The sequence below is a fragment of the Malaclemys terrapin genome, chromosome 2, assembly GCF_027887155.1.
Source record: "Malaclemys terrapin pileata isolate rMalTer1 chromosome 2, rMalTer1.hap1, whole genome shotgun sequence".
Taxonomy (NCBI): Eukaryota; Metazoa; Chordata; order Testudines; family Emydidae; genus Malaclemys; species Malaclemys terrapin.
Genome location: NC_071506.1, coordinates 1,659,314 through 1,687,284, shown reverse-complemented (window position 1 = coordinate 1,687,284; position 27,971 = coordinate 1,659,314). Strand labels below are relative to the sequence as shown.

General features: G+C 56.8%; 1 protein-coding gene across 2 annotated transcripts; it reads right to left on the bottom strand.

The window, feature by feature from the left end:
- Positions 1–456: 456 nt before the first annotated feature.
- On the bottom strand, positions 457–26,243 carry MAF1 (MAF1 homolog, negative regulator of RNA polymerase III). 2 transcript variants are annotated; one of them, XM_054017856.1, is made up of 8 exons: positions 25,975–26,242; positions 13,605–13,748; positions 8,299–8,427; positions 7,532–7,697; positions 5,088–5,209; positions 4,413–4,532; positions 3,248–3,364; positions 457–2,880 (listed from the first exon to the last, which is right to left on the bottom strand). In XM_054017856.1, the coding sequence occupies exons 2-8, from the start codon at positions 13,685–13,687 to the stop codon at positions 2,859–2,861; spliced, it is 759 nt and encodes a 252-aa protein (XP_053873831.1). In that variant the 5' UTR covers positions 13,688–13,748; positions 25,975–26,242; the 3' UTR covers positions 457–2,858. The 2 variants fall into 2 exon arrangements, with proteins under 2 accessions (XP_053873831.1, XP_053873830.1); XM_054017855.1 differs by lacking the exon at positions 457–2,880 and having other exon boundaries at positions 2,889–3,364; positions 25,975–26,243.
- Positions 26,244–27,971: the final 1,728 nt, after the last annotated feature.

Genomic DNA, 27,971 nt, shown 5'->3' with positions numbered 1-27,971 from the left:
CTGCGGGCAGCTTGTTTTACACACAAACGGCAAGCTCTGGCCCGGTTGTACAGCACCTGGCAAGGGGGCCCTGGGGCTCCCAGCTACACGTAAACGCTGGACCGGGGAGCATCTGCAGAAGTGAGGCAGGACACAGGCGAATGGGAGGATATAGTGCAAATGAACATTCAGGCTGAATCGCAGAAGGCTCCCGAGTATGTGCTGGGGAAGGGGCTGTGCGGGGGGGCTAGCGAGCGCAGAAGGGACACTGGTGCCTGTGGAGAGATGGCCATGGAGGAGCCAGCCCTGGCTGGTGGGAGAGCTGGGAACCCGCCGAGCAGCAGGAAGGCTGATTTTAACAGCCAGCACCATTCGGGTACCGCCCCTGCTGCCAGCGAAGCCAGCTCCGCCTGCCGCCCCTTGCAGAAGCTCCCTCGGCCAGCCCCCTGGACGGGGTGGATTCTCTAAAGGAAGGGGTGTCAGTCACAGATAAACTTTATTGGTGTAACGATACATTGCTATGCAGTAAAGTCAAACCTCACAGGGACTTAAACATGAAACGGGCCCCAGCTCCCTGCCCACCCGTGCAGGAGACTAGAGGCACAAGCTCTCAAAGCAGTGCAGGGGGACAGCAGCTGTGCCCTCCCCTTAGAGCAGGGGCTCCCTGCCGAGAGGCCAGCTATGCACCACTTGGGCCAGTGAACATAGGGGCAAAGGCAGGAGCGGGAATGCCAGGTTCTTGATAGCTGGGCTGGGATCTGGACCCATGGTTCCTGGCCAGGGCCCCATCTCAGCCATGGATACGGGTCACACTGTGGAGCGTGCTGTGCTCACCAGCCCTCTGCCCGGGCACCACTGCAGACACACCCATGCAGGCCATGCTGAGCATATGGCAGGAGTCCAAGCTGCCCGGGCCTGGGCCGGTGGCCTCCACCCTGATGACCAGCCATGGCACAGCTCAGAGGCAAGCACGACTGTCAGCGAGCCCCCCGATGCTGCGAGCTCCAGCCAGAGCCTAGCCGGGGCTGCGGCACTCCAGCAGGGATGGTCAATGCACATGGGCTCCCTGCTCAAGGGCAGGCAGTTACAGCCGTGGCTCCCAGCGCTAGGGAGAGCAGTCTCCTTAGACTACAGGTGGGTAAAACAGGACGCTTGGACGTAAGGGTCCCTTCCCCATATCCTCCCCGGGCCAGCAAGGCCCCCAGGCACACCCTGCAGGCCCAAGGAGGCAGATGGATCCTGCCAAGACAGCTCTTACCAGCAGTGATGTACAGGCACCTGCTGGCCCTTAGAGCACTGAGCTGGCCCTGGAGGATGGGTGAAGGGACAATGCCCCACAGGGAAGGGGAGGCTCTGGGGCCAGCTGGCAGCCCCCTTGGCTGGGCAGGCAGGCTTCCCCGCACCGTCCTCTAGCTGTAGGGAAAGCCATGGCTCACCCCAGCGCCGTTCCCGTGGCAGATTCCGGCAGTGAAGGGGGCTAGGTGACGAGCCAGCTCCGAGGGAGGAGGCTGGTGCATGGGCCAGCAGCAGAACCAGGGGCCGCTACAGCTCCCTCTGTAGGTCTGAGGCTGGCAGGGCACAGCTCCCTGGCTGGCTGAGATCTAGGGGCCCCAACTGTGCTGGGCTGGCCCCTCTCCACCTTGGCCCTGCTGCAGAGAAGCTGGGCCCAGACCCTCTGCCAGCACATCTCCCCGAGGGGTTTGCAGCTATCCTGGTGCAACCTGCCAGGGCGGGTGAGGCCTGAGGAGCTGCAGGGACCTGGGCCGGGTGCTGCTGCCCTCTGCAGACACCACGCTAGTGCCAGGTCCCCCCAGTCCCCACATGTGCTCCAGTGCCCATGAAGAGCAGGCGGCTCTGCACCCCAGTCCTGCTCTGGCCCTGGGACAGCATATACTCATCCCAGGGGCAGGGGGGAGCCTGGCATCGGGCCCAGAGGGCCAGTGCTGGGGAACCGGCCAAGGGGGACAGAGAGGAGGATGCAGTCAAACCAGAGTCAACAGGGCTGAGCTCCCAACACGCACCCAGCCTCCGAAAACAGGCTCTGCAGAAATCCCGGAGAGCGGCGCAGGCTCCCAACAGCCACCCCTTCCCGGCCCAGCCGCGCTCTTGCCCAGCTCTAGCACAGCTGATGCCAAACGTCGTCTGTGGTTTAAAAACCAACCCACCAATCAGCCCCGCGGGCCTCAGCTCGATTTCCCAGCCAGTTCGTCTGCACAGGAGAGCAGCGCTCAGCATGGGGCCGCAAGGCGCCTGCCACAGCCTTGGAAAAGAGCAAACTGAGTCCGTGAGGTGAGCGGGGGCCAAGCAACCCGCCCAAGAACAGGGAGCAGGCGCGGGTCACCAACAGTTCTGAAAGAGGAGATCAGGAGGCGAGGATGCCCTGCCACTGCTATGGCCGGACGGAGGTGGATGGGTCGCCATTGGTAAGGGAAAGTGCCCGAGGAGCAGCCTGCCCTGCTTCAGAGCCAGCAGGAGCAGGACCAGTGCAGCCAGCAGATCAATTCCTACAGTGCATTGAAGCGTCTCAAAGGCCCTGCGCAAGCGTCTGGCGAGCCGGAGCCCAGGCCGGCACTGAGAGCGTAGCCTCTGCTGACCAATCACGCAGCACGTGTCTGGAGGGAACGGGCTCTGGGGCAGCACCTGCAGCTGGAGGACGTCTGCAGCCCAGAGGCACCAGCTGCTTTCCACATGCAGTGCTGTGGGGCAGATGCTGGGGCACTCTGAAGCCCCCGGCGCCAAAGAGCAGAGCAGGGCTGCAGGCTCTATGCATGGGGTAGTTCACACAATGGCCAGGGCTGGCCCATCCTCAATGCTGATGGACTGAAGACTGGAAGGCTGGCTCAGCAGGGCTGAGTACTTCTTGGAGCTCATCTGGACACTCACATGCAGATAACCTGCACCCTGCAAACAACACAGCTGTCACAGCTCTGCCCAGAGTCTGCCCAACATGCTTTGGGGGAACACAGCTGGCTGCAGCTGAGCCGGGCACCCCGCCCCTGGCACCCCGCCCCGGCACACGCCAGCTGGGGCTCCACAGAGACTGGGCCAAGGCCAGGCAGCCTCAAGTCCCTCTCAGAAGGGGCGACACCTTCACAAGTTTCAATTCAATAGGGCCAGGCCCCGTGCTCCTAGTGCCCACCAGGGCTAGAAGCTCTGCTCCCATTACCCGTGACTCTCCAGCATGTCTGCGTGCAGTCACGCTTTGCGGGCAGGGGACAGCCAGGATCCCGCCCCACTCGGCACGTCCCTGCCAGACGAGCTCACACACCGGTCCTCGATATTGCTGCTTTCCTTGTCATAGGCATCCATGCTCCCCTCCTGGTCTTCTTCACCGAGATCCATGTCCAGCTCATTCCCTGACTCTGAGCGAGGGTACGTGGACCCGCTGGAGACACAAAGGGCAGCAGTGAGCACCAGCCAGCTCCCCACAGCTAAGGCAGAGCCCCATCGGCACGAGTCTAAGGCACTTGCCTCCCGTTGTGAATCCTGCCTGTGCTGAGCAAGGGCTCCCAATCCGGCCAACTCAACCCTCCAGCGGCCAGAGGGAGAAAGGGCTGGCTGCAGGGACCCTTCCTGTGGGAGGCCGAGAGCTCATGCCATTTGGCGAGGGAGAGTCAGGCTGCCAGGCGGACGGCTCCCCTCTCCCTGGAGGCCGCGGCTCCCATCTAGTCAGTTTGGAAGTGAAGCCGTATGCTGCAGGCAGATCGAAGGGGCCTGGCTGCTCTGGGAGAGCCGTGCTTCCCTCTCGCTGGCTGGGGAGAGGAGCGGGGTTCAGCGTTCCCTCTAAGTTTTCCCACCCATGTGCGGAATGAATTTTGTTGTGTGCACCTATATGGAGGTGATGTGTGACACAACCCTGTGACACACACATCACCTCATATTGGTACTCATAACAAAATTCATGTGGTGGGGGCGGGTCCGAGGGGTTTGGAGTGTGGGAGGGGGCTCAGGGCTGGGGCAGCGGGTTGGGGTGCGAGGGCTCCAGCTGGGGGTGCAGACTCTGGGGTGGGGCGGGGGATGAGGGGGGTTTGGGGTGCAGGCTGCCCTAGGGCTATGGCAGGGACAGAGGACTCCCCCCAGCTATCTCTCCCCGCGGCAGCACCTGAGCTGGGGGGTGGGGGCACCTCTCCCTGCCGCCGCAGCTCCGGGGCTGGGGACGTGGGATAGGTGCCCCTCCCCCGGGAGGTTGGGGGCCAGGCCAGGTAGGGGCCAGAGGAGGGGCGCCCCTCCCCCGGCAGGTCCCAGCTGGGTAGGTTCCCTGAGCTCCTCTGTGGCACTTAATAGGGTGCTGCCCGGCCGCGCGGTTTACAGGGAACTTGGGCGGGTGCAGCTCTAGCTCAGGGCGTTGCTGGGGGCGCTGGGTCGAGGGGGCTCCCCCAGCAAAGGCTCAGCTTTCAGACAGGTCCCACTTCCCCGCGGTCCTGCAGCCTGACCTGATGGAGCGGCAGGTGAAGAAGACAATCCTCTTCAGCCTCTTATTGTAGAAGAAGTAGTTGAAGGACCAGAGGCTGCCCTCCTCGCCGAAGGGGTCCGAGTCCAGGTCTGGGTTGTAGCTGTGAAACCAACAGGGGAGGGGTGAGAAACGCTGCCTGGGAAAGAAGGGCTCCCAGCACCCAGACTCTCCCTCAGTCCAGGCACGCTGCTCACTCTGGCCTGACAAGTGTGACAGAGCAGAACCGACCCTTGGCATCTGGTGGCCAGAGCACAGCACAAATGGTGATGACCCAGACGCCTCCCCAGCACAACCCACAAGGCAGACGGGTGCCAGAATCAATGTTGTGCAGGGAGAAACTGAGGCAGACTGTTAGCCCATGGGCCAGCAGCCCCAGGCAGAGCCAGGAGTGAGGCAGTCACTACCTCAGCAGCAAGCTCATGGTGTGCCCAGGGGGGTAAGGGGAAGGTAAGGGACCATCCCTTTTAATCGGCCTTGGCAAAGGGACCCCTATAGGCAGGCCAGAATCGGCAGGCGTTCCCCAGATCCACGACTGGCCATGCTATATCGGCCCAGCCCTGAGGAAGAGCCCCTGCTCTGTACTCCCCAGCGGCGCATGGCCTGGCTGCTCCAGGGCGCGGGGCTGCCCTACGCGGAGCGGGCAGGCAGAACAGACCTGTAGATGTCACACTCCGACAGACAGATCTCCTCATCCACAGCATCCCACAAGTGAGGCTTCAGGGCTTTGAAGTCCTCCCGGACTGCTGAGAACAAGCTACAATTCACAGCATTCACCACCTGGAGGAGACCGAGACACACGGGAGTCAGGACCCTGCAGCATTCCAGAGAGAAGCAGGAGCCCCTCCCCAGGGGCTCTGGGCTGTGTCCGCCATGCCTGGGACAGGGCCTAGCTCCTCTGCTCTGGGGAGGCCAGATGGGAGTGTCCAGAGAGTCTGGAAGGGTGGGTTTGGAACACTGGCCGGCCCCGAGGGCAGGGCCGGATTAACGCAGGGGCTTTGGGGGCTGCAGCCCAGGGCCTCGGGCTAAGGGGGGCCCCGGAAAAAATAAATCCATAATTATAGACAAATCACTGGTCACCAACCTGTCGATCGCAAATCGACTGGTGGATCCTGGAGCCTCTGCCAGTCGATCGTGAGCTCCGGGCCGCTAAAAGTCCTGTGGCGCAGCAGGGCTGTCTGCCTGCATGCCACGGCCCCACGCCGCTCCCAGAAGTGTCTGGCTGCTGGCACATCTCTGCAGCCCCTGAGGTGGGAGACAGCTCCGTGTGCTGCCCCTGCCCCCAGCACTGTCCCTGCAGCTCCCATTAGCTGGGAACTGGCCAACAGAAAGTACACTGTCCCCCTCCCCCCAGGGCTGTGCAGAGATGTGCCAGCAGCCGGCCGCTTCCAGGAGCAGCGTGGGGCCACGGCATGCAGGCAGAGAGCCTGCCTGAGCCCTGCTGCGCCACCGGCCAGGAGCCACCTATGGTAAGCACCTCCCAGCCGGAGCCTGCACCTCGCACCACCTCCTGCACGCCAACCCCCCGCCCCAGGTCAGAATCCCCTCCTGCACCCAACTCCCTCCCCTCGCCCTCTTCTGCACCCCAACACTCTGCTCCAGCCTGGAGCCCCCTCCCGCACCCAACTCCCTCCCCTCGCCCTCTTCCGTACCCCAACACTCTGCTCCAGCCTGGAGCCCCCTCCCGCACCCAACTCCCTCCCCTCGCCCTCTTCCGCACCCCAACGCTCTGCTCCAGCCTGGAGCCCCCTCCCGCACCCAACTCCCTCCCAGAAAGAAACTAATAGAACAGCTGTTCTGTTAGGCTATTTTGAATGAACTTAACTCTATTCTACATGGTTTAAGACTGAAATGTAACCACAGAACATCTTTATGTTATAGCGATAATAGACTTGATGCCATAATTGTGATCATTTTGTTTTAAATTAGGAAAGAGACTTGTATACAGGGGCCCCACAAAATCTAACAGCCCCGGGACCACAGGAGAGTTAATCCGGCCCTGGCCAAGGGCTCACTCCTCTGAGCGGGAAGGAGCCGTTGTTTCCCGTGGCACACGGCGGAAGCGATAAGCTAACAGCTTTGGCAAAGCCCTCACTAGTCGCCCAGCCTTGCCAAGAAGGGGAAGCTGCTGCCAGGGTACTCCTGGGATGGGAGGAAAAACAGGAGTCTACCTAGAACACACGTGCGTGTGGAACAGATGCAGAGCAATGGGCACCCAGCGTTCCAGTCAGGGAAAACGTGGGGAGAAGCAGGAGAAATGCATTGTGGGGCAATAGAAGCAGAGGTGGGGGTGGTTGGACCTGCCACAGGATCCCACAGGCGCCAGTTCACGTGGCTGCAGCTGCACGTGGCTCCCCTGAAGCTGTCTGGGAAGAAGGCACTGCCCCAGGCTGAGGAAGGAGGCCTCCCGCCAGCAGGCACAGCTCTGGGCACCCTCCTCTCAGTCAGGATGGAGCTCTGCCCACTCCTCAGCATGGTGTCTGGGGGGCTGGGCAGGGGAACCCCCAGTCTGGGTGGCTCCCAAAACGCTGGAAAATGCTCAAACCCAGCACTACCCAACACACACCACCAGATCCCCTCCCTCCCTCCCAAAACAACCCCACCACCGTGAAACAACCTAGCCCAGGCGGCACAGCCAGGGGAAGGCAAAACCTCACCCACAGCGTCCCCCAAAGGAGAAGGGTCAGAGAGGCCATGCAACCTGGCAGGAGTTGCTGATTTTACGTGGGAAGTGCTCAGATTCTGCGGTGACGGGTAGAAGAACAGATCCCGACAGCCTGCAGGGGACGGGGGAGAACTTCGCTCCAGGGGCTGAGAGGGCAGAAGGGGAGGGTGTCTCACTGGGGAGGGGGGGTCTGGAGGTGGCAGAGCATCTCATGGGGAAGGTGGTCTGGCTGCAGCCCCTCTCGGAGCGGGTGGGCCTCTGAGATCTAAACCCCGCTGGCTGGATCCCTGGGGTCCCTCACCACAGCGAGCTGGAGGGAGCCCCGTCTCAGCTGCTCTCAGAAGGGCCCTGCCAAACTTCCCGGAAAGGAGCACTCGGACCCCAGCTCCCAGGGGCAGCTGGCTCCCGTGCAGAGCCGGAGGGAGCCCGTCCCTTACCCAGTTGAGGCTCGGCTCCCTGCTGAACTCATGGCCCTTGGCAGCGCTGAAGTCGTAGTCGGGCCGGAAGGACTCGTTGAGGGTAGCGATCAGGTAGAAGAGGGTCTTGCGGCTGCACTTGTCACTCAGTGGCCCCTCCTCGTCTCCACTCTGGCTTTTACTGAGCCTGCACACACAAGGCAGCAAGGCAGGCAGCTGCTACCAGCTGCCCAGAGGCAACACACTGGAGGGAGGCCCCTGGCAGCCCAACCCCACACACCAGGACAGGAATCCTGCGAAAACCAGCTTCAGCCCAGGGATACTGCCAGAACCCAGGGAACAGACACCCCAGCATAGCACGCTGGCAGGGACACTTCCCAGTGGGGATGTGCCAGGCGGCCCTAACCAAATGCACACACAGGTACAGGAGGGAATGCACGCGCACACCCACCTTAATGCAGGGGCAGCTAGAGTGCGCAGCTTGGCGGGACAGAGCCCCTCGTCTGCATAGAGGGCTGGCCTGGGAGATCCCAGTCCCAGCATGCACGGCTGCATCTCAGCCCCAGAGGCTCAGGAACAGAGAGCACTAACCCCAGGCTGCCTGTTCACACAGGGGTGAGGCCAGCTGCATTGCATGGGGCATCCTGGGGCCCACCAGTGGGCTCTTGTCCCAGCCCATTGCTACCTCTTGTGTGGGGCCCCACTGAAGCATGCAGAGGTCCCTAGTAACTCCCCTGCAGAAGTCCCGCGCCGCCCAATGCCTGGCCCAGAGTGGAGGGCTGACATACCTGCTGGGGCTAATCCCCGTGGTCTGAGGGGGTGACAGCGCTTCAAGAACATGTGGCTGGCCCTCCTGGCAGAACTGCTTAAACATGTGCTTGTCATCGCCCGCCATCTTACAGGAGTAACTCTCGATCCTGCAGAGACACAACACCGAGTGTGAGGCCCGCCAGGAAGCAGTGCAACAGGCCCCTGGGCCCACGCCTGCTCCTCGGAACAAGCATGACAAGCGAGAAGCGGAGGAGCAACGCTGGGTGCCCAGCCCCAGTGCAGACAGAGATCACCGCTCACAACACCGGCACTGAGTGCTGAGAAGGGACAGGCCAACAGGAGCAGAGACACGTCCAGTACAGACACAGGGGTTTGGAAATCCCCAAGGCAGCTGTCCCGGCTCTGCCCAGAGCTACGGCGACTGCTTTTTCAGAGAGATGTAAATGTGAACCCCACAGCACCCTGCAGAACTGGCTGCTGGGGCCGGAGCGTGCAGGGGGAGGGAGGAGTGGTGGGCCGAACAGGATCCAGCAAACTTTCTCCACGAACTCTGACCAGGAACATGCCCACGAGCTGATCTAAGGAGCTCCTGTGTGCCCCCGCATGCCCCCCACCTGCCTCGCTGAGGGTACAGAACGAGGGGCAGGAAACCCAGCTGATCACTGCAGCATCCGGACCAAAGTAGGGTTCTGCCCACACCAGGGAGTTCGCCTGCTGCCAGTAACCTTGTCAGAAAAGGGCTCCCCAGCCAGGGCTGGAAATGACATGACAGCCACGCTGCACCCAGGACTCAGCCACCCCGCACACACCTCCCCCAACAGGCTCAGTCCCTCTGCACTGGCAGCTAGCCAGCGTTACCTCTGGGTCAGGGGCACGATGACTGACCAGCCATTGCCACTGACCCAGCAGTTCCAGGTGCAACAGAGCAGACGCGCCGGGCAGGGCCCCCCTCCTGGGAGAGCTTGTGGGTCCCATTCCCCAGGTTCAGCTCAAGGGTGGATGAGTGGCAAGGAGGCATCGCACAGCTCCCTGTGCAGGGACCTGGGCTCTGCTGAGCCCACCCACGTCTTCCCAGCAGGAAGGGATGCAGGAGTGCGATGGGGGAGGAGCACCAAGACAGCCCTGGGAGACAGAGGAGGGGGCTGGCCTGGCAGTGGCTCTAGCAGCAGCATGGGCATTTGGGGGCATTTGGTCGTGCTCCCTGGCCCAGCTGAGGCTGGAGCACGATGGAGGCAGCCAACTGCCCCAGGGCAAAGGGAAAGAGAAAGCGACCCCTGGTGACTGCCGAAGGCCTGCCAAGCCCCCTGGGGCAGGGGGAGCTGCTTTGTGGTGCCACACAGAAGAGGAGAATGGATTTAGAGCCCCTTCTTCCTCCTGCGCCCCACCCCCACTCAAGAGAGGAATGAATAGGCCATGGTCAGTTCAGAAATCAGTCTCAGGCCAGGACTACACTGATAAAATTAGATCATCTTAGCGACATTGCTCTGGGCTGTGAAGCGTTTGTGCCCGGCATGCCATAGTTCATAGATTCTAGGACTGGAAGGGACCTCGAGAGGTCATCGAGTCCAGTCCCGTGCCTGCATGGCAGGACCAAATACTGTCTAGACCATCCCTGATAAACATTTATCTAATCTAGTTAGGTTAGGCTAACTCCTGGTCAGGACCTGGAGGAACTCTTCTATCGCCCTAGTGTGACAAACTGGGCCTGTTCTTGCTGGGGTGTGTGAATGCTGACAGGGAAGTGTGACTAGGATGGTCTGCATCGGGGGATGGGAGTCTGCCCCAGGGAACATACCTGAGCTTGTAACATGAGAACCCAGGAAGGGGTTGAAGGCCAGGTGACTCCGGGGGCCCGGGAAACTGGACAAAGGCTGTGGGAGGGGTCGCTGAAAGCAGAGTGCTGGAAGCAGGCTGGAGAGATGGCTGGGAGGCAGGGATGGCTCTGACCCCCCAAGGGGGGTGGGCTGGCATGCCCTGGGACCCCAAGCTGGACCTAACTGAGGGGGGCCCTGTTGTCTGTGCCTGCAAGACCTGTCTTGGACTGTATTCCTGTCATCCAAATAAACCTTCTGCTTTACTGGCTGGCTGAGAGTCATGGTGAATCGCAGGAAGCCGGGGGTGCAGGGCCCTGAGTCCCCCAATACTCCGTGACACCTAGCTACCACCTGTCAGAGGGGGATTAACTCCACTGAAGTGTTGGTGCCAGGGCACGGCGGGCACAGCTGTAGTGCCCTAACTGTGCCGTTATAGCAGCTGCTGCCGTGTAGACATGGCCTCAGAGACATGCCGCTGCCAGGGCCCCAACACCGAGATCAGCCACACCTCACATGTTCCTGGCCCTGACACACCACTCCTTCCTGTTTGCCTTTCTATTGTGTGCGACAACAGGCTAGTTAGTAAGTTTCACTTCCGATTCTTGTCACTTCCTGGATGTGGTGTCTGGGCTCAAGCGGGGTGGGGGAAGGGTTGTTAGGCAGACAAGTCCACTGTCATCTGTTCATGGACACATTTCTATAGCCCCCACCCCAGAAATCCTGGGCAGACCCCCCCCCCCCCCCGGCTCCCCTGTGAATGAGCTGCGGACATTGACAGCGTCACTAGAGCAGGGTGACAAAGCCCCCGCGGTAACTGCAGCCTCCAGTCAGAAGTTACAGCCAGGCCCTGCCAGGGCTCTGAGACGTTGCCCAGGAGGTGAGCGTGAGCAGGAAGTGTGCTACTGGGACTTGCAGGCAGGATGCGAGATGGTTTGCAAACCCCGACTCTTAGACTGTGCCCTCAGTTAAACCAAATCCACGTGAACTAAGCCTTTCGGGAAGGGCAGGAGACCCATCCCAGGGCGGGGCTTTCTCCCTCCCAACTCTGCAGCATGTGCTCCACCAGCAGCACGGACAGAGGCAGAGAAGAAAGACATGGTTCTGTCCAGCTCCCATGGCCCCCACAATCGGCTGGAACAGAAGAATGCAATCACGCTTCCCGAAGGACAGCAGCAGCTACACTACAGGACACACAAGTGCTGCTGGCCCCAGGGTCACACTCAAAAAGAAGTGGGGATTGGGGCACGTTCTGGGGAATGTTTGCAGCACCCTCTCGACCACTCTGCCCTTTTCTGGCTGCTGTCAGCCAAGAACGCCAGCTCTTTGTGAAGTGCCCAAAAAGCCCAACACTAAGAGAGCATGTGGAGCACACACACACACCCCATGCCTGGGCGAGCTGGGAAATGGATTCACTTCAGCCTTGTCTCTATCAGCCAGCGAAAGTAGGAACTGACCAGGTTAAGCTAACCGGGTTTCGATGCCATTTAAAGTGCCCTAAGCACACGTTAGGGTTCTGCAAGGTGCAGTTTCATTTCATTGGTGCGTCCTCCAATACAGACACAGCCCGAGCCTGGGCTGGGGCCTCACGTGGGAGCAGCCCAGCCACAATCAGAAACAGACTGCGTGATGGAGATTCCGAGCAAACCTACCCTGCCGGGCAATGCCAGCCAGAGCTCGACGCCCAAACATCACGTTCCTGGCCAACTACGGGTTTCAAACAAAGCCCAAAACCTGGAAACTCCCTAAACGACCTCCTGAAGTTTGCGCAGCTCACCCCCTGCGAGACTGGCTGGAGTCCTCCTCGGTCCAGAGAGAAAGGGAATCACAAAGCCCACAGAGCAAACCAAGGTCAGGACGGGCAATGGAACCCAGGAGTCCTGACTCCTAGCTCTTTGCTCAAACCAGTGAGCAATCGATGGGGAAGCAATGCTAGCCTGCTAAACAGAGGGGCATGTCACTGTCAGACACCTGTTAGCTGTGGGCGAGGGGCAGTCTCCTGCCCCCAAGCTGACCCCCTCGGGCACGCAGCATTGACCGGGGAAAAGCCCATACAGAGCTGTGGTCTGGCTGCTCCGTCCCAGCAGTCTACAACGGAGATGCCTACCAGCCTAGATGCCCTAGGCTGCTGTAAGGATGAGCCTCTGCTGGGCCCAAAGAACTGCCACCACCTCCTCCTGTTCCACAACATCACTGTCCCAGCACAGGCCTTGCACAGCTCATGCCCCACAGCTGACGGGGTGTGATGAGCACAGGCTGGTCCAGTCACTGTCTCAGCCCGGTCACACTTGTGCAGCTGGCCAAGAATGGAAGCCATTGGCTGACTGGCTCCATTCTTGCGGCTCAGAACATCCTGCCTGGAGAGCAGATGTCTCTTCACAGCACAGAGACGCCAGACAGAGGGTAAGTGACTCTCTCCAGTGGACGGAGCAACGCAAAGGGAGGAAGTGTGCAAGGCCAGTGAGAGCACAAGAACCAGAGCCTGGGAGCCCATGGGTGTGGACCTATCCTGCCCTGCCTTCCCCACTCCCACAGCTAGATGGGGCTCAGAAAGGAGACACCCAGGGGCTAGAACACAGGTGCTCAGGCTGGCCTCAGCTGAGGACTCACTGGCTGTTGGATCAGCTGGGTGGCCTTGGAGCACCTTCCAGCCACTCTCGCAGGCTAAGTGGAGAGAGGCCCAGCCAAGAGTCTCACATCACTGCTGTTTAAGACTCCCGTAAACACGCCTGGAGAGCAAGTGCGTTCCCAGCTTTCCTCCGACAGGAGCAGGACCTCCCAGGCAAACAGCAACACTTCAGCAGGCAGAGGCGCTAAGGGCAGGGGAGCACAGCGGTAGCCTTTTGTTCCCACATCTGGGATCCTCCTAGACGGAGATGGACGGCTCAGCCCAGAGGCACTGCGCCCTGCACTGCAGCATGCGTGTAAGGTGGGGTTAGTGGTATCTGTGCACACAGCCTGACTCGCTTCCCACCCACTCCACCTGCCAAGCCATTTAGAACAGAAGCAATTCTGGTAGGTGGGACTGTCACTGGGAGCTGAGGTGACACTCCCTAGGGTGACTGCGGACAGCCTGGAAGCAGACAGCGGAGCTGTCTGTGCCCTGAGACCCCAAAGCCCAGGGCAGGTTGGAACGTCACAGACAGCTTGGCAGAGGCAAAGGGCAGAGGCAAAGAGCAAAGGCCTGTAAGGTCTACGTGGTCCATTCCGCCCCCACACACACTAGCAGCGATTACCTGGACAGCACTCATTCGATGCTCTCCCACTCACCCATGTCAGTACAGTGCCTAGTGACTCTAGCTTCAAGTGTTTCACCGGGGGGGGGGGGGGGGAGGGCTCCCTCCCAGCTGCTCCTGGCGGGGGGCTGCTCCTCAGCTGAATAGATATCACTGCCAGAGGTATCACGCTTGTCTGGGCCCCCCTGAGGGGACTTTCTGCGCCACAGGAAGGGAACGAAAAGAGATGGCTCGAGTCCCTGGGGAAGCACAGTAGGAAGCTTTGACAACACTCACCTGCCAATGATGTGAGCATCTCCCGTCTCCACTGTCAGCTGAGAGTTTATTGCTTCAAAACTGGAGTTCTCTAACAGCTTCATTGTCCCACCTTCGGCTCCAGAGCAACTCCCAGTGCCACGGCTGCTGCAAAGCTGGTACTGCCTAGCACAGAGAGACAGGTTCCATCAGCTGCCCATCCCAAGAGCAGCACAGCAAGACGGCAGACAAGGCGAGAACGGCCCTGATTCCTAGTGAGCCCAGCCCCTGAAGCATGGAATGGGTTTAGCTAGTCTGGCATTGGGGCGATAAACCAGCACAAAGACAGGGAGGGGAGGGGAGGGAGAGATCAGGAGGCAGACGCCCTGCTAAGTGGGGAGAACAAGAACAGATCTCACATTGCTAGGAAGGAGCCAGGCAGCCTCCCAGGCTAATGCCATGGCACACTGCTGTATCCCACTCCCAGGTGACTGATGGACCATTCCCTGCAAAGGGCAAGCTGACCTGCAGCTCTCCACATCCACCCACACAACAGTGTGCCAACCTCATTCCCACCCCCTAGCAACGGGCTCCTTGCCAGCACCTAGAGCTTACACTCCACAAGGTGGGGAGGGCTATAAATTCCCCCTTTAGACCCTAAGGCCAGTTCTCCCACCCCAACCCACAGGAAGTCATTTCCTCTGGTTCAGCGAGAGTCTGTGCTCTGTGAAGCTACCTCTGAATCGCTCAGCAAGGGGGACCTGTTCCACCCAACACTCCAATATAAGAACGGCCAGATTGGGTCAGACCAAAGGTCCATCTAGCCCAGTGTCCTGTCTGCTGACAGCGGCCAGTGCCAGGTGCCCCAGGGGTATGAACAGAACAGGGAATTTCATGACAAGTTCTCCCTGTTTTAAACCACCACGCTTCCACATAAAGGAGTTCCCTCCTCTCTGGGGTGAAAGGTCCTTTTATTATTCTTTACAGAGGCGACATTGCAGCTAAACAAATTCACCTCCATGCCCAACAGACCAACCCAAGTGACCGCTGAGCACAAACTGAGGACAATGCTTTCATCATGGTCGAACCACCAGCTAACATTCCTGCCCACACCAGGTGCACACCTGCTCCCAAGTATGTGCCCATCCTGCACACGAAGCAGGGCAGCAGGATTTAGCACCACGACTGCTTCCTGTGCCTAGACACTGCCTGCATGAGGACCTAAGGGAGAGGGTTCACCCCCCCCACACACACCCAAAATCACCACAAAAGACTGAAGAAACAGATTTGAAGGAATCGCTTTGCCAATCATGTGCCCCCCTGGCAGCCCCCACCCCCCATTCACCGTCTGCATTGGCAGTCTCCCTGGTGCCCCCAGTGGCTGTTCACACACAAGAACATCCCCTTGTTCACAGTCCCAAAAAGGGCCCCTGTATGCATCCACACTCTGCCTCAAAGAGTAGACCCCCCATCCCCCCCGCACCAACTCCTCATTCCCATACACCAGTGCTTTTCAAACTGCGGGTCGCAGCCCAGTACTGAGGAATGTCAGGCACTGGGTCAGCACTGCCAACCAGCCCGTTAAAAGTCCCATCGGCGGTGCTGCCTGGGTAAAGCAGGCTAGTCCCTACCTGTTCTGACACCGCGCTGTGCCCTGGAAGCGGCCAGCAGCAGGTCCAGCTCCTAGGCAGGGGGGCCACAGGGCTCTGCGTGCTGCCCCCACCCCAAGCACCAGCTCTGCACTCCCATTGGCTGGGAACCGGCCAATGGGAGGAGGTGTGCCTGTGAGCGAGAGCCACGCAGAACTGCTTGCACATCTCCGCCTAGGAGCTGGACCTTCTGCTGGCTGCTTCCGGGGCGCAGTGCAGTCCGCGGTGCCAGGACAGGCAGGAAGCCTGCCTTAGCACCCCTGCTGTGCCACTGACCGGGAGCCGCCAGAGCTAAGCCCATGCCCCAATCCCCTGCCCCAGCCCTAAACTGCCCCCAAACCCAGAGCCCCCTCCTGCACCCCAAACCCCTCATCCCTGGCCCCAGCCCAGAGCCTGCATCTCCAGCCCAGAGCCCTGCCCCCCCACACACACACCCTGAACCCCATTCCTGGCCCCACCCCGCAGCCCTCGCCCCCACACTCCAACCCTCTGCCCCAGCCCTGAGCCCCTCCCACACCCAAAACCCCTCATCCCCAGCTCTTTTGGGTTGCAGGCATCAACAATTTTCTTCAACTGGGTCACCAGAAAAAAAAACCTTTGAAAACCACTGCCATACACCCAACTCCCCAACCTCCATCCATACGGACTCATCAGCACCTCCATCCCTGTCTCCAGCTTCTCCACACCCCCTGCAGCCGCTTGGTGCCCATGAACCGCACTGCTGTCCATGCAGCACGCCCCCCTGCAGCTCTCCCATGCAGCCCCCAGATTCTCAGGGACCAGACATCATGCCCCTATTTTCTCCACCCCCACACCGGTGCACCCTGCCCCCACTCCCAATACCCCACGCACCTCTCCATCCCCCTGCCGGTGCCCGGAGCAGTGGGAAGGGCGGTGGCCAGTCCCCACCCCTCTAGGGGTGTCTCCAATGGAGGCCCCCACCCCGCTGCCCCCACTGCAGCCCGTCCCGGCTCGGTCCCCTGTCTGGCTCTAGCTGTAACCAGCCAAAATGCTCCTGAAGGTGGCAGGGCAGCCCCAGCAAAGGGCCTTGGCTCCAGAATTCGCTCCCTATGGGGCCTTTAAGGACACATTCCTAAGGGCCTTTGGTTGAGATGGCAGTTGGAGAGGGCTCTGGGTCTCACTCCCCAGTGCTGTCAGACAGAGACCTATTTCCATCTAGGGCAGTCTCATCCCGGATGGGCTATGTCTGACGTACATGGACTTTGTTAGACTCAGCGAGGGGATCCCTAAAATCCCTGCTGGCTACTAAGGAGAAGTCCCTGCTCAAGAACCCTGTGCCCCACCCTCTCTCCAGCTGGGGCCTGCGGCGCCATCCTGGCCTGTAACAGGAGAGGTTGTAAACAAGCAGCAGGCACATGCCAGGGCTTTCGGGAAGCAGTGTTCCCTTACAGGACTACTCTGGGAGGCACGGCCATGTCACTGCCCCAGACAAGAGTCAATCTGGTTTCAGGTAGGAGAGGGGGAGATAAGCCCTTGCAGAAGCGTCCTTGGGAGCATGGAGGGGACTCAGGGCCAGCTGCTAACAGAAAGTCCATCCCAGACTCCAGGGACAGAAGTGAGCAGCAGAGGACAAGCGCCAGGCTAGGGAACCCGCCCACCCAGCAAGGTCAAAGGGAGGTCAGCTGCCCGCGGCCTGCAGGCCCAGCCAGGCTGCGCCGTACTGAGAGGACTGAGGCTGCTGGATGTTCTTTCCTGGACATAACCCAGAGGGGATCACCACAGGCACATGCTAGGTGCACAGACATACTGAGCAGCCATCTGAGGGGCACCTCAGCATTAGCCACACAACCCTGTGCCTGCTCCCCCAGACAGCCCCCTTGGAGCCTCAGTCCCGGGGACCCTGCAAGGAACAGCCAGCCTCCAGCCCCAGCATTACAGGGGGCCACAGAGCACCAGGATTAGAGAAGGGCAACAGATGGCCTCAGTGCAGACACTCCAGGATGCAGAAAACACCCTACAGCTCCCTGCCCCACACCAACGCTAGCTGCTGGGGCAGCCAACAGCCCCCCAAGGTGGATGGGAAACTCTCGCAGACTCCCCTTACTGTGACAACTACTACCCACACAGGGGCCAAGCCAGGGTGGAAAACAAAGTCCTCAGGAACCCCAATTCTTCCTCCTGACCCCTTGGATTTCCCCCAGACCAGTCTCTTCAGACTCACGTGGGTGCAGACAACCCATCAGTCCCCAACAGGGGGAATCCTGCATTTCCCAGCAGTGCCTGGATCCGTCCTACCTAAACTCTTCCTAATGGTGCCAGTGGAGCTCGGGCCAGGAGAAGAAAGGAACAAGTCACTGTGGAGGGGAGGACAGACTTCCAGGTGGAGAGGAAGCTGCTAACTGAGCAGGAAGCACCAGAGCTCTAGTGACCACAAACATTCACACTGGTCTGGGACTAGGTTGGTCCCTGACTCAACAGGGGCTGCAGCAGGAAAGGGAGCTCCCCATTGCTCTAGGGGAGAGTCACAAACAAACCAGGGCATATGCTACATCATGGTTCAGACTGCGGGAGCACCACCCCGACTGTCCATCCCCAATCGGGGAGAGTCACACGGCACCTACAAACCTGATCTGGGACAGTCCGTGAGAACGGCTCCTGCAGGGCAGGGAGGCAGCATCAGCCTGGACAAGAGCAGACTCCCCCTTACTGTGACAGCTGCTACCACAGGGAACAAACCATCAGGGGAAAAATCTAACCAATAGCGAGACTGTTGCAGGCGAGACGCCGCAGCCTCAAGATACTCGGGTAACATTGCTACATTAGTGCACAGAGACCCCGGCCACGGTCAGAAGACAGGACATTGCGTTAGATGAACCATTGGTCTGACTCAGCACGGCCAGTGTCACGTCAGCCTTTTTGGCCACAGTGTCACACTGGGCGCTCCTGTTCAGCTGATTGTCCACCATCACCCCCAAATCTTTTTCAGAGTCGCTGCTTCCCAGGATCGAATTCCCCATCCTGTAAGCATGGCCTGCCGCCTTTGTTCCTAGATGCAGACCTTTACATTTAACCTATTAAATCACTTATTGTGTGCTTGCATCCAGCTTATCGAGGGAACCAGACTGCTCCGTGTCAGTGACCTGTCCTCTTCGTGATTTACCACTCGACCAATTTTTGGGTCGTCTGCAAATCCTTCCAGGCCATTGATAAAAATGTTAAATAGCATGGGGCTAAAAACCGTTCCCTTGAGGACCCCACTAGAAATAACCTGCTTGATGGCGATTCTCTGTTTACAATTACATTCAGTTGGCCAGCCACTAATCTGCCTTGTGAATTTTATATCATTCTGGGTTTTTTCATCAGAACGTTGGGAGGTACCAAGTCAAACACTGTCTTAGAGAAGTCTAAGTATAGTACAATAACAACCTTATCTCATCAAAACAAGATATCAGGCTAGTCCGGTATCTATATAAGCCCATGTTGATTTGCATTAATTACATTACACTTCTTTAGGTCATGATTAATCAAGTCCACATCAGCCGCTCCATTATCTTGCACAGGATCAATGTCAGGCTGACAGGCCTATCACCCTGTTGACCCTTTTTAAAAATTGGCCCAACATTAGCTTTCTTCCTACCCCTTGCTCCTGGTACATACTCTTGGGTGCTCACGCTGCGAACAGCCGCCCTCAGTTGGGTTAAGGAACATGGTGCTTAACACACCAGCAGACACCTGGGGCCCTGCTTACACTACCTCTCCAACCACTGACACCACATCCATGGCAGCAATGGAAAGTCTAGCAAAAAAATCCTAATGCGCACACAGCCCCCATGCAAGTGAAAACCAACCCTCCTCCCGCACACAGGAGGGGGAGGGGATCCTGGACTGATAAGCAAACAGCAGTGTAGGGCTTTTATAGCCTTGGGTGCAGAATAGCATCCCAGGGGTAGCTTGGGATAGCATCCTATGCTTGCCCCCTAGCCATGTTCTATTTTGAAAGCATTTGGTGGCTCATGCAATGGGATCGGCAGGGAAAGGATACACTTCCAAAAGACTTGCTAGTTTAGCCAGTCTCATGAAGCTACTGAGAGACATGGCATCACCACAGAGAGAAATCCTAGGTCACGACACTAACTTTATTCAAAAGGTCTTTGTTTCAGTCCTGGAGGTGTAGTTATACAAGATTTTATAGCTTCATAACACCAGGCAATGACCATCGAGCAGCAGAGTTCTGGACATTGGGACCAGAAGGAACATGGACCTCACGTGACCATATCCGGTCTCCAACAGTGACCAGTATGTGTTGCTGCAGAAGACAGAGCAAGAACTCTGCCCAAGACAGTTAGGGAATAATCTGCACAAAGGTGAAATTTCTTCCTACCTCCTAAGTGGTGGCATATGCTCAGAAGAACAAGGCTTTAGAGCCCTCATTTTTTTCCACACCCACAGACTGCATTCAACTGCCCCATGGGCTGAATCTGGCCAACAGGCTGCACTTCAGCCATTCCCTGAGTTACCATAAACAGTCATCCAAGCACAGAGGGACTGGGTTAGCAGCTGGAAAGGCTGTATTGGCCAGGTGACAGAACATTGTGGAGACACTTTGGCTGTTAAGAGGAAATAAAACATGGGGTATCATTAAACAAATACAACCCATACTTGACAGGGACCAAATTATGACAGAAAATTGTCCTGAACCTCCTCTTCTGGCCTTCAAAAAACTACTCAACATCATCAGAAGCAAGCTCCCTGCAGACCAGGACACACTGATTGGAACCAGAACCAAAGTGGAACCAGACCTGGCCAGAACAACCGAAACAAAACCTTCAGACAGACTTCCACTGCTATGATGATCAACCTCCCTAGAACACACCTTTCAAGATCAATGGATCCTACACATGCCTATCACAACATGCGTGTACCTTATCCAGTGCACTAAGTGCCCCAACAACTGTGTGTGTGAAACCAGACAATCATTATGTTCTCGAATAAACTTGCACAGGAAAATGATAGAAAGACAAAAAACACCATATCGCCCACGGGCGAACACTTCACGACATGATCACTCCATGTCTGACCTCTCAGTCCTTCTCCTCAATGGAAACCTGCACACCTTCCAAACACAAGCCTGGGATCTTAAATCCGTAACTCTGTTAGACAATAAAAATCATGGGCTGAAGAGAGACACTGGATTTATGGCTCATTACAACAACCTATAATCCATTAACCTTCCTTTTTTGTCCTCTGACTGCAACAATAGCCAATGGTCTACGCCTTGAATGGTCTTTTACAACACGTGTAAGCCTGTTAGTTCTCAGTTTAAACTGGTTCTTAATGAAAAAATCCCAGATTTTACAAAAAATAATTATTTTTTCTGATTTTCACCCTACTTTTGTATCATTCAAAGACATAAAAATAACTTGTTTTATTAGGAAAATACATATATCTCATACAATGTATTTTATTTCAATAATACATCAGTCTGTGTGTATATGCAAAACTGCCTATTGAAGTAAGGCTAGAAGATACAAACAGGTACACACGCACGCTCTGAAGTGCGTGTGCATCTGAACGTACTGATAAATCTCACACCCACCACGTACACATTTCAAGCCATTAGCAGATAATGCTTTAAAGATCTGACATGCTAAAATGGAAACAAAAAAATCTGTAAAAAAAAAAAAAAAGTTTCAGAACACAAGTATTCAAAAGTTAAAAAAAAAAAATCAAGAGAAAAGGACGAAGTTGAGTGTATGTACTGCTAATGGTGTGGCCCAATTATTAAATTTAAATATTTATAGGCCAACAGTTATAAGTCTACAACAGTAATCTGTTTATTCAAATGAAAAGTTTTATTTGGGGATTAGAGATGTATTGTTTTCTTAAACTCAAGAGGTGGCATCAGTTTTGAGTTTTTGTTCTGAAGCAAACCACACCGTAGTCCATTCAAAGCATTAATCTACTCAATACTTCCCCCCCACCCCGTACTTCCATCCACCAAAATAAACCTCAGTATTTACCAAGAAAAATTAATAGTTTTTTCCACCTGTTTTTGTTGTTGTAGTAATAAACACCAATAAATTCACTGGGAAAAATTAAATAAAATAAAAACTGAAAACAATGGACCCTAAATATGTGGTAACTACTTATGCTAAACAATATGTTCTACTTTGTATTTAGCCGTGATGCTCCCAGCGTATCTTTTCTAGACCGGAAGAGCTCTGTGTAGCTAAAAAGTTGGTCTATTTCACCAACAGAAAAAAAAAAAAAAACTGCCTCATCCACCTTGTCTCTCTCACAGGAAGAGAGTGAGAGCAAGAAATTCTTCCGAATGTAAAATTTGAGAATGAGCAATTTGTGCCGAAGGCATAAGGAGACTAAAAATATTTGTAGGCAGAGTCCCAAAAGGAACCTTTGAGCTCTGGGCTCACTGCACAGACCAATTAGCCTCCAGCCACGGAGATATTTTACTGCTGACAATAAAGCATCCAGGGTGCAGTTGCCCCGCTTCCCACCTCGGCAAGGTCAGGAAGCCAGGCACACAGCTGGCTGTAAATACGGTACCTGAAGACTTGTTTTAAGAACTAGTTTCTTTTTCTCGCTGGTCTTGGTAAATCCCTTCTCTGGAGAGCAGCTGTTCCCCAGCATCTCCTAAAGAACCTCAGCTTTCATTTAAAAGGATTAGAAGCCCGATCCTCAGCTCTCCTCCAGCAGCACAAAGCTGCCACCAGTGGAAGATTCCCCCAGCGTGGGGAAATCCTCAGTTGGTGCAGTCATCCTAGCAATTCCTATGCCCATCTCCCAGCCCCTGTCCTGGGGAATGGGGGAGGCCAGGGCATCAGTCATGCCTAGTTTCAAGAACAGACCCTTCACAGATTAGAGCAGTCATGTCAGTTCCATTCTGCTGCTAGAGAAGTACTCCTGAGGCAAAAGAGGCAAAATGCTACTGTCTCTCAGAGGAACAGTGAAGATGTCCAGGCCAGAGGAACAGATGGGGTTCCAGCAACCCTGCACTGAACTACGGGTGGGGGGGAGGTGGGCGGGGGGAGAGACACAAGTGGGACTATGACCCACTTCCACAAGTTTCTGAAAGAGCCTCAGTTAATTTTGCCACTATGGAAAGACAGCTAAGAAAGTACCTCCCTCAGGCATTGAGGGAAATAGGGCTCCCTGCTATGAGGACCATTTATTTGTAGCAAACAAGGACAGAACAATCAGAAATGATTGAAAGCAGGAAACATTAAGAATTAATAGTCGGAAATGCTTCCCAAAAACGACCAATTAGGTAATGGAACAGGAAACTAATAAAGGTCACATGATCACTATCTTGCTACATGACTAGACGTAGCTGATGCAGGAAGCTAAGAAAAATGGTTCTTCAGTGAGGCAGGAGTGAGACTCAGAGCTAAGAGAAATTCTACAGTCCAAGTATCTACACATGCTACGTTAGTGAAGCATTAAGGCTGAAAATCTCACATCTGAGAACTTGGTCAGCTGAGAGAGAGAAGGATCTTTTATGACCCCAGTAAGAGAGCAAGAAAGAGAAACAGTGTGAAACTGAAATCAAGTCACCTCTAATTCAAACCTTTTGTTAAACTTTCCATGAAATATGAGTGAACATTTAATGTAGATCCATTTTTGGGAGCTGTAATCTCATTACTGCAGCATATATGGGACTTTGGAGAACAGACAGCCCAGAAGTCTGCAGTAGTTTTTTGTATCTGAGTACCAGGAGCATGTCATGGAGTTTGTACCCCCACTGAGTTAGAAGACACCGAATAATAATGGAGAAAGAGTGGAAGGGGGTGAAGCAGGACCAATGCCTCTCATTCTGGGCAGATGGCAGCCAGAGCCATTGTCCAGACTGTGTGTCAGCAAAAGATACCATCTGCTCGGACACCAAGAGATTCATGAGCAAACTCATGGGCAAAAGGGAAATAATGAAAGTTAACAGGAATGGACAGAAGCCAAACCCTGATAAAGTCAGGTTAGCGAACAGCCCCACTGTGACTAGACAAGACCAGGAAAGGCAGAAAGCAAAGGGAACATGCAAGAGTTAGAGAATGGGTAAAGGCATAAATATCAGCCCAGTCTAGCCTTTACTTTTAGTCCATTCCTATCGCCTGACTTGTCTGACAGGAACTGCTCTTGTGGTTTCCCAGATACCAAAATGCACTATTTGGACTTCTCGCTTTTCAGGACAGCTGTTGCTCATCAGAGCAGGGACTCCTCCCTCCCCCACCTCCTGGACCCCTTTCACCCCAAATCTTCAGTTAGCTTGTCCAGAATCAGGAATAGCAGAAGGTGCCTCCAACTGCAAAACAGCTGATTCGGTTTCAGTGAGCAAAACTCTGAATGGTAACATACATAAACCAGTAAGTGAACACTTCAATCTCCCTGGTCATTCTATTACAGATTTAAAAGTCACTATCATTGAACAAAAAAACTTCAGAAACAGACTTCAAAGAGAAACAGCAGAACTAAAATTAATTTGCAAATTCAACACCATTAATCTGGGCTTGAATAGGGACTGGGAGTGACTGGCTCACTACAGAAGCAGCTTTTCCTCTCCTGGAATTGACACCTCCTCATCTATTATTGGGAGTGGACTACATCCACCCTGATTGAATTGGCCCTGTCAACACTGGTTCTCCACTTGTGAAGTAACTCCCTGCTCTCCATGTGTCAGTATATAATGCCTGCATCTGTAACTTTCACTCTATGCATCCGAAGAAGTGAGGTTTTTACTCACGAAAGCTTATGCCCATATAAATCTGTTAGTCTTTAAGGTGCCACCAGAACCCTGGGTTTAGCAGGCTAATGCTCAAACCAAGGATGCGAGTGTGTCACGGAGGTCACAGATTCCGTGACCTCCATGACTTCTGCACCGGCCACTGCTGGGGCAGTCTCGGGCCACCGCACCCTCCCCAGCAGCAGAAGGAATTTGAGTGGGAGGCTCAGGGCTGGATGTTGGGGCACGGGATGGGATGAGGGCTCTGGGCAGCACTTACCTTTGAGGGGCTCCCCAGAAGCAGCGACATCCTTTAGCTCCTAGGGGGAGGCATGGCCACGGAGCTCTGTGACTGTCTCCGCCTGGCCACAGTTCCCAGCCAATGGGAGCTGCGGAGCCAGCAGTCGGGGAGGAGGCAACACGCAGAGCTGCGTGGCGATGCCTCTGCCTAGGAGATGAGGGATGTTGCCGGTTCCATGCGCCACTGCCCGCCCCCCCCCCCAAAAAAAACACCAGTGTGGTCACAGGCCACCACCCATGCCCAGCACAGGTCTTGTCCCGTCCCCCCCCAGCCGGCCCCCTTTCCGCAAGCAACTGTGTTGCCCCCCTCCCCCAGTCCACCCCCTTTCCCTGAGCACCCCCAGGCTGCCCCCCTCCCCAAGATTTAGTCAGGGGTATATAGTACAAGTCATGGAAAGGTCACGGGCCGTGAATTTTTGTTTACTGCCCGTGACCTGTCCATGACTTTTATTAAAAATACCCGTGACTAAAACTTATTACTGTCTAATTTTACAACCAGGCAATGAACTCAATCAACCAGGGATAGCTCTGAGCCAACAGTGTCATAAAATATACCATATACCTTACATGTGACTAAGCCTAATTACAGGCACTGCCCATCCAGGTATGTGTCCCAGACATGCCTTAGGTGTCTTTATTGGTAGTAAATGAAGGATTGCTCTGCCCACGGTAACAGAAGTGGCGACCTAATAAGAATGTTGCCCAACCTCAATACCTGTTGGGGAGAAGCAGATGTCAGAAGAAATTGGTTTTGGTAGCTGATGTAACAGGTACCGTCTCCCTAGATACAAGAGCCTTATCTTACCAAAAGACAGAGAGCACTTCCTTGGGACAGGAGACTGGCAGGGATGCTGAGGCAGCATTTAGGCTGGGAGAATACTTTTCTCCGGTCATCTAAGATTTCTGAGGCATGCAATACTTTGTAGCTGAACTTTAGAGCCTGCTTATCTAGCCATATAGATAGGAAGTCAGCTAGCATAGTGACAGGGCCACATAAATACCCAACAACGCTTCACTTAGTATCTGAATAAGTAAGTGGAGCTAGTACCTATCCTTGAATGTATGTTTTTCCTCTCTCTGTCACTTACCAATAAAACCTACTCTTGAGACAAGTGGAATTGGTCCCCTGGATACTGTCAGTGGGGGCAGTCGCTGTGGGCAATGCTGAGAAACTGACCTCAAGGATGGTACAATCCAGAGTGAGTGCAAATGTCACTGCATGGTGGCAGGCAAGGGGCGTGAGACCTCCCCTCCCAACAGTGCCACAAGATCCAGCGCGGCCGCCCTGTTTGAGGCACACCTCCAAGCAGGCACCCCCCATAGCAGCCCCATAACTCCCAGTATGCAATGCTCCATCCCACCCTAGTACCCCCCCCCACACACACACACACCCCCCTCAGGAGCTCCCAGCTGCATGCTGGCTCCATCCCAGAATACAGCGCTTCGGGCCTGGAGGTCTGCAGCTCCCACCATGCAACGCTCCAGCCGCCTCCCTACAGGGGTGCAGCCCCAGGGGACCACAGCTCCCAGCATGCACCGCGCCGTGAGGCCCTGGAACGCGCCCATGGTGGGGGCGGGGGGAGGATGCACCTGCCAGCCCGCAGTGCGTCACCGGGGCCTGTGGCCCAGCGATAAGACTACAACTCCCAGCATGCAAAGCGCCGCTCTGGGCCGAGCCGCGTCCGCCCGCCCTGTCCCGTGTGGCGCATTGCACCCTGGGAGTTGTAGTCCTCGGGCTCCCGCGGCTTTGAGGGGCCGGGCAAGGACCTACTCGCGTCTCCCTGGCTCAGTCCCGGCCGGTCTCCCCGCGGCGGCGGCTCCCTCACTCCCTGGGCGCCTGTAAGCGGCACAGCGGGCGGGGAAAGCTCGAGCAGGGCGTCTCCGCCTCGGCCGCCGTCCGACTCCTCGCCGCGGCCCGCCAGGCCTCCGCCCGCCTCGACATGTCCCCGGCTAACCGGGGCGGAGCGACCGACAGAGCCCGCACTGCCCTGGCTAGCGGCGGCCACCGACCCGTCTCCTCAGGCGCCGGACGACAACAAGAGCCCCGCCCCCCGAGCCGCGATTGACCCGCTGCCCCTCTCGGTCCGCCCACTCCTATTGGAGGAGAGACAGGCCAATCACCGCACTCATATCCCCGCAGTGGCTAGAACGGATGCGAATCAAACACACAGACCCGCCTACCGACGGGAGAGAGCCTGCATCTGATAGGCTGTGGCTTCCCGGGCCCTGGTTGGCTGCCTGGGACAAAGACGGAGCCGCTGTCAGTCAAGTGCGGGTGGCCTCGACCCGCTGCTCAGGGCGGGGAGACATGGGGCGGAGAGGGGTAAAGGGAACACAGGCTTCAGGAGGCGTGTCCCTGCCCCGGCTCCCCGGGAGGGGCGAGTCCCCTGCATCCCCCCACAGGTGCATGCCAGGCACCCCTTCCTGGGGAGGGGGTCAGTCCCCTGCATCCCCCCACAGGTGCATCCCAGGCACCCCTCCCTGGGGGGTCAGTCCCTGCATCCCCCCACAGGTGCATGCCAGGCACCCCTCCCTGGGGAGAGGGTCAGTCCCTGCATCCCCCCACAGGTGCATGACAGGCACCTCTCCCTGGGGAGGGGGTCAGTCCCCTGCATCCCCCCACAGGTGCATCCCAGGCACCCCTCCCTGGGGGGTCAGTCCCTGCATCCCCCCACAGGTGCATGCCAGGCACCTCTCCCTGGGGAGGGGGTCAGTCCCTGCATCCCCCCACAGGTGCATGCCAGGCACCCCTCCCTGGGGAGGGGGTCAGTCCCTGCATCCCCCCACAGGTGTGTCCTAGGCACCCCTCCCTGGGGAGTCAGTCCCTGCATCCCCCCACAGGTGCATGCCAGGCACCCCTCCCTGGGGAGGGGGTCAGTCCCCTGCATCCCCCCACAGGTGCATCCCAGGCACCCCTCCCTGGGGAGTCAGTCCCTGCATCCCCCCACAGGTGCATGCCAGGCACCCCTCCCTGGGGAGGGGGTCAGTCCCTGCATCCCCCCACAGGTGTGTCCTAGGCACCCCTCCCTGGGGAGTCAGTCCCTGCATCCCCCCACAGGTGTGTCCTAGGCACACCGCACCCCAGGGAGTGGCCTGTCCTCCTTACCTTGACTGGAGCAGCCCAGGCACCTCTTCACTTCCCCAGAGAGAGGTTCACCCACCAGCCAGATCTGCCCCAGCCCAGGTCAGTTCCACACATTCCCCATCAATTCCCCACCCTTATTTCACCCCTACCCCAATAACTCCTCTCCCCCCTTGGGGGACCCGTCCTTTCCATCAGCTGTTAGCAGCCCCTAGCCTCTCAGGCTGGCCTATCCCTGGCATGGGATGTAGCAGCCCACACCCTTTCCTCTCAGGCAAGGGCCTTTGCACCCTAGGGTGGTAGCAGGAAGCTGAAACTTAGCACAAAGCAGCTGCATTAGCCAGAAGAGGTGAGCAGAGTGCAGCCCGCACAGATGGCGGCTGGCTGGCTCTTCCCAGAGTGAATTTAAAGTTAGGTCCTGATTTACAAGGTACTGAATGGTCTGAGCTGCTTCAAAAACTACGCAGGCACTTGTGAGCCTCACAGACAGCTGCGCTCTACAGGAACACTGAACCGAGAACTGAGATCAGGCAGGGGCATGGAACACAGCATTTCCCGCTGCAGGACCCAGCTATGGGACACCTAGGGGAGCAGCTGAAAATGAACCTGACCATGTTCCAATCGGAATGCAAGGCCCACCTCTTTGAGAAGGCCCACATCACCCATCCCAGTAACAGATCAGCCAA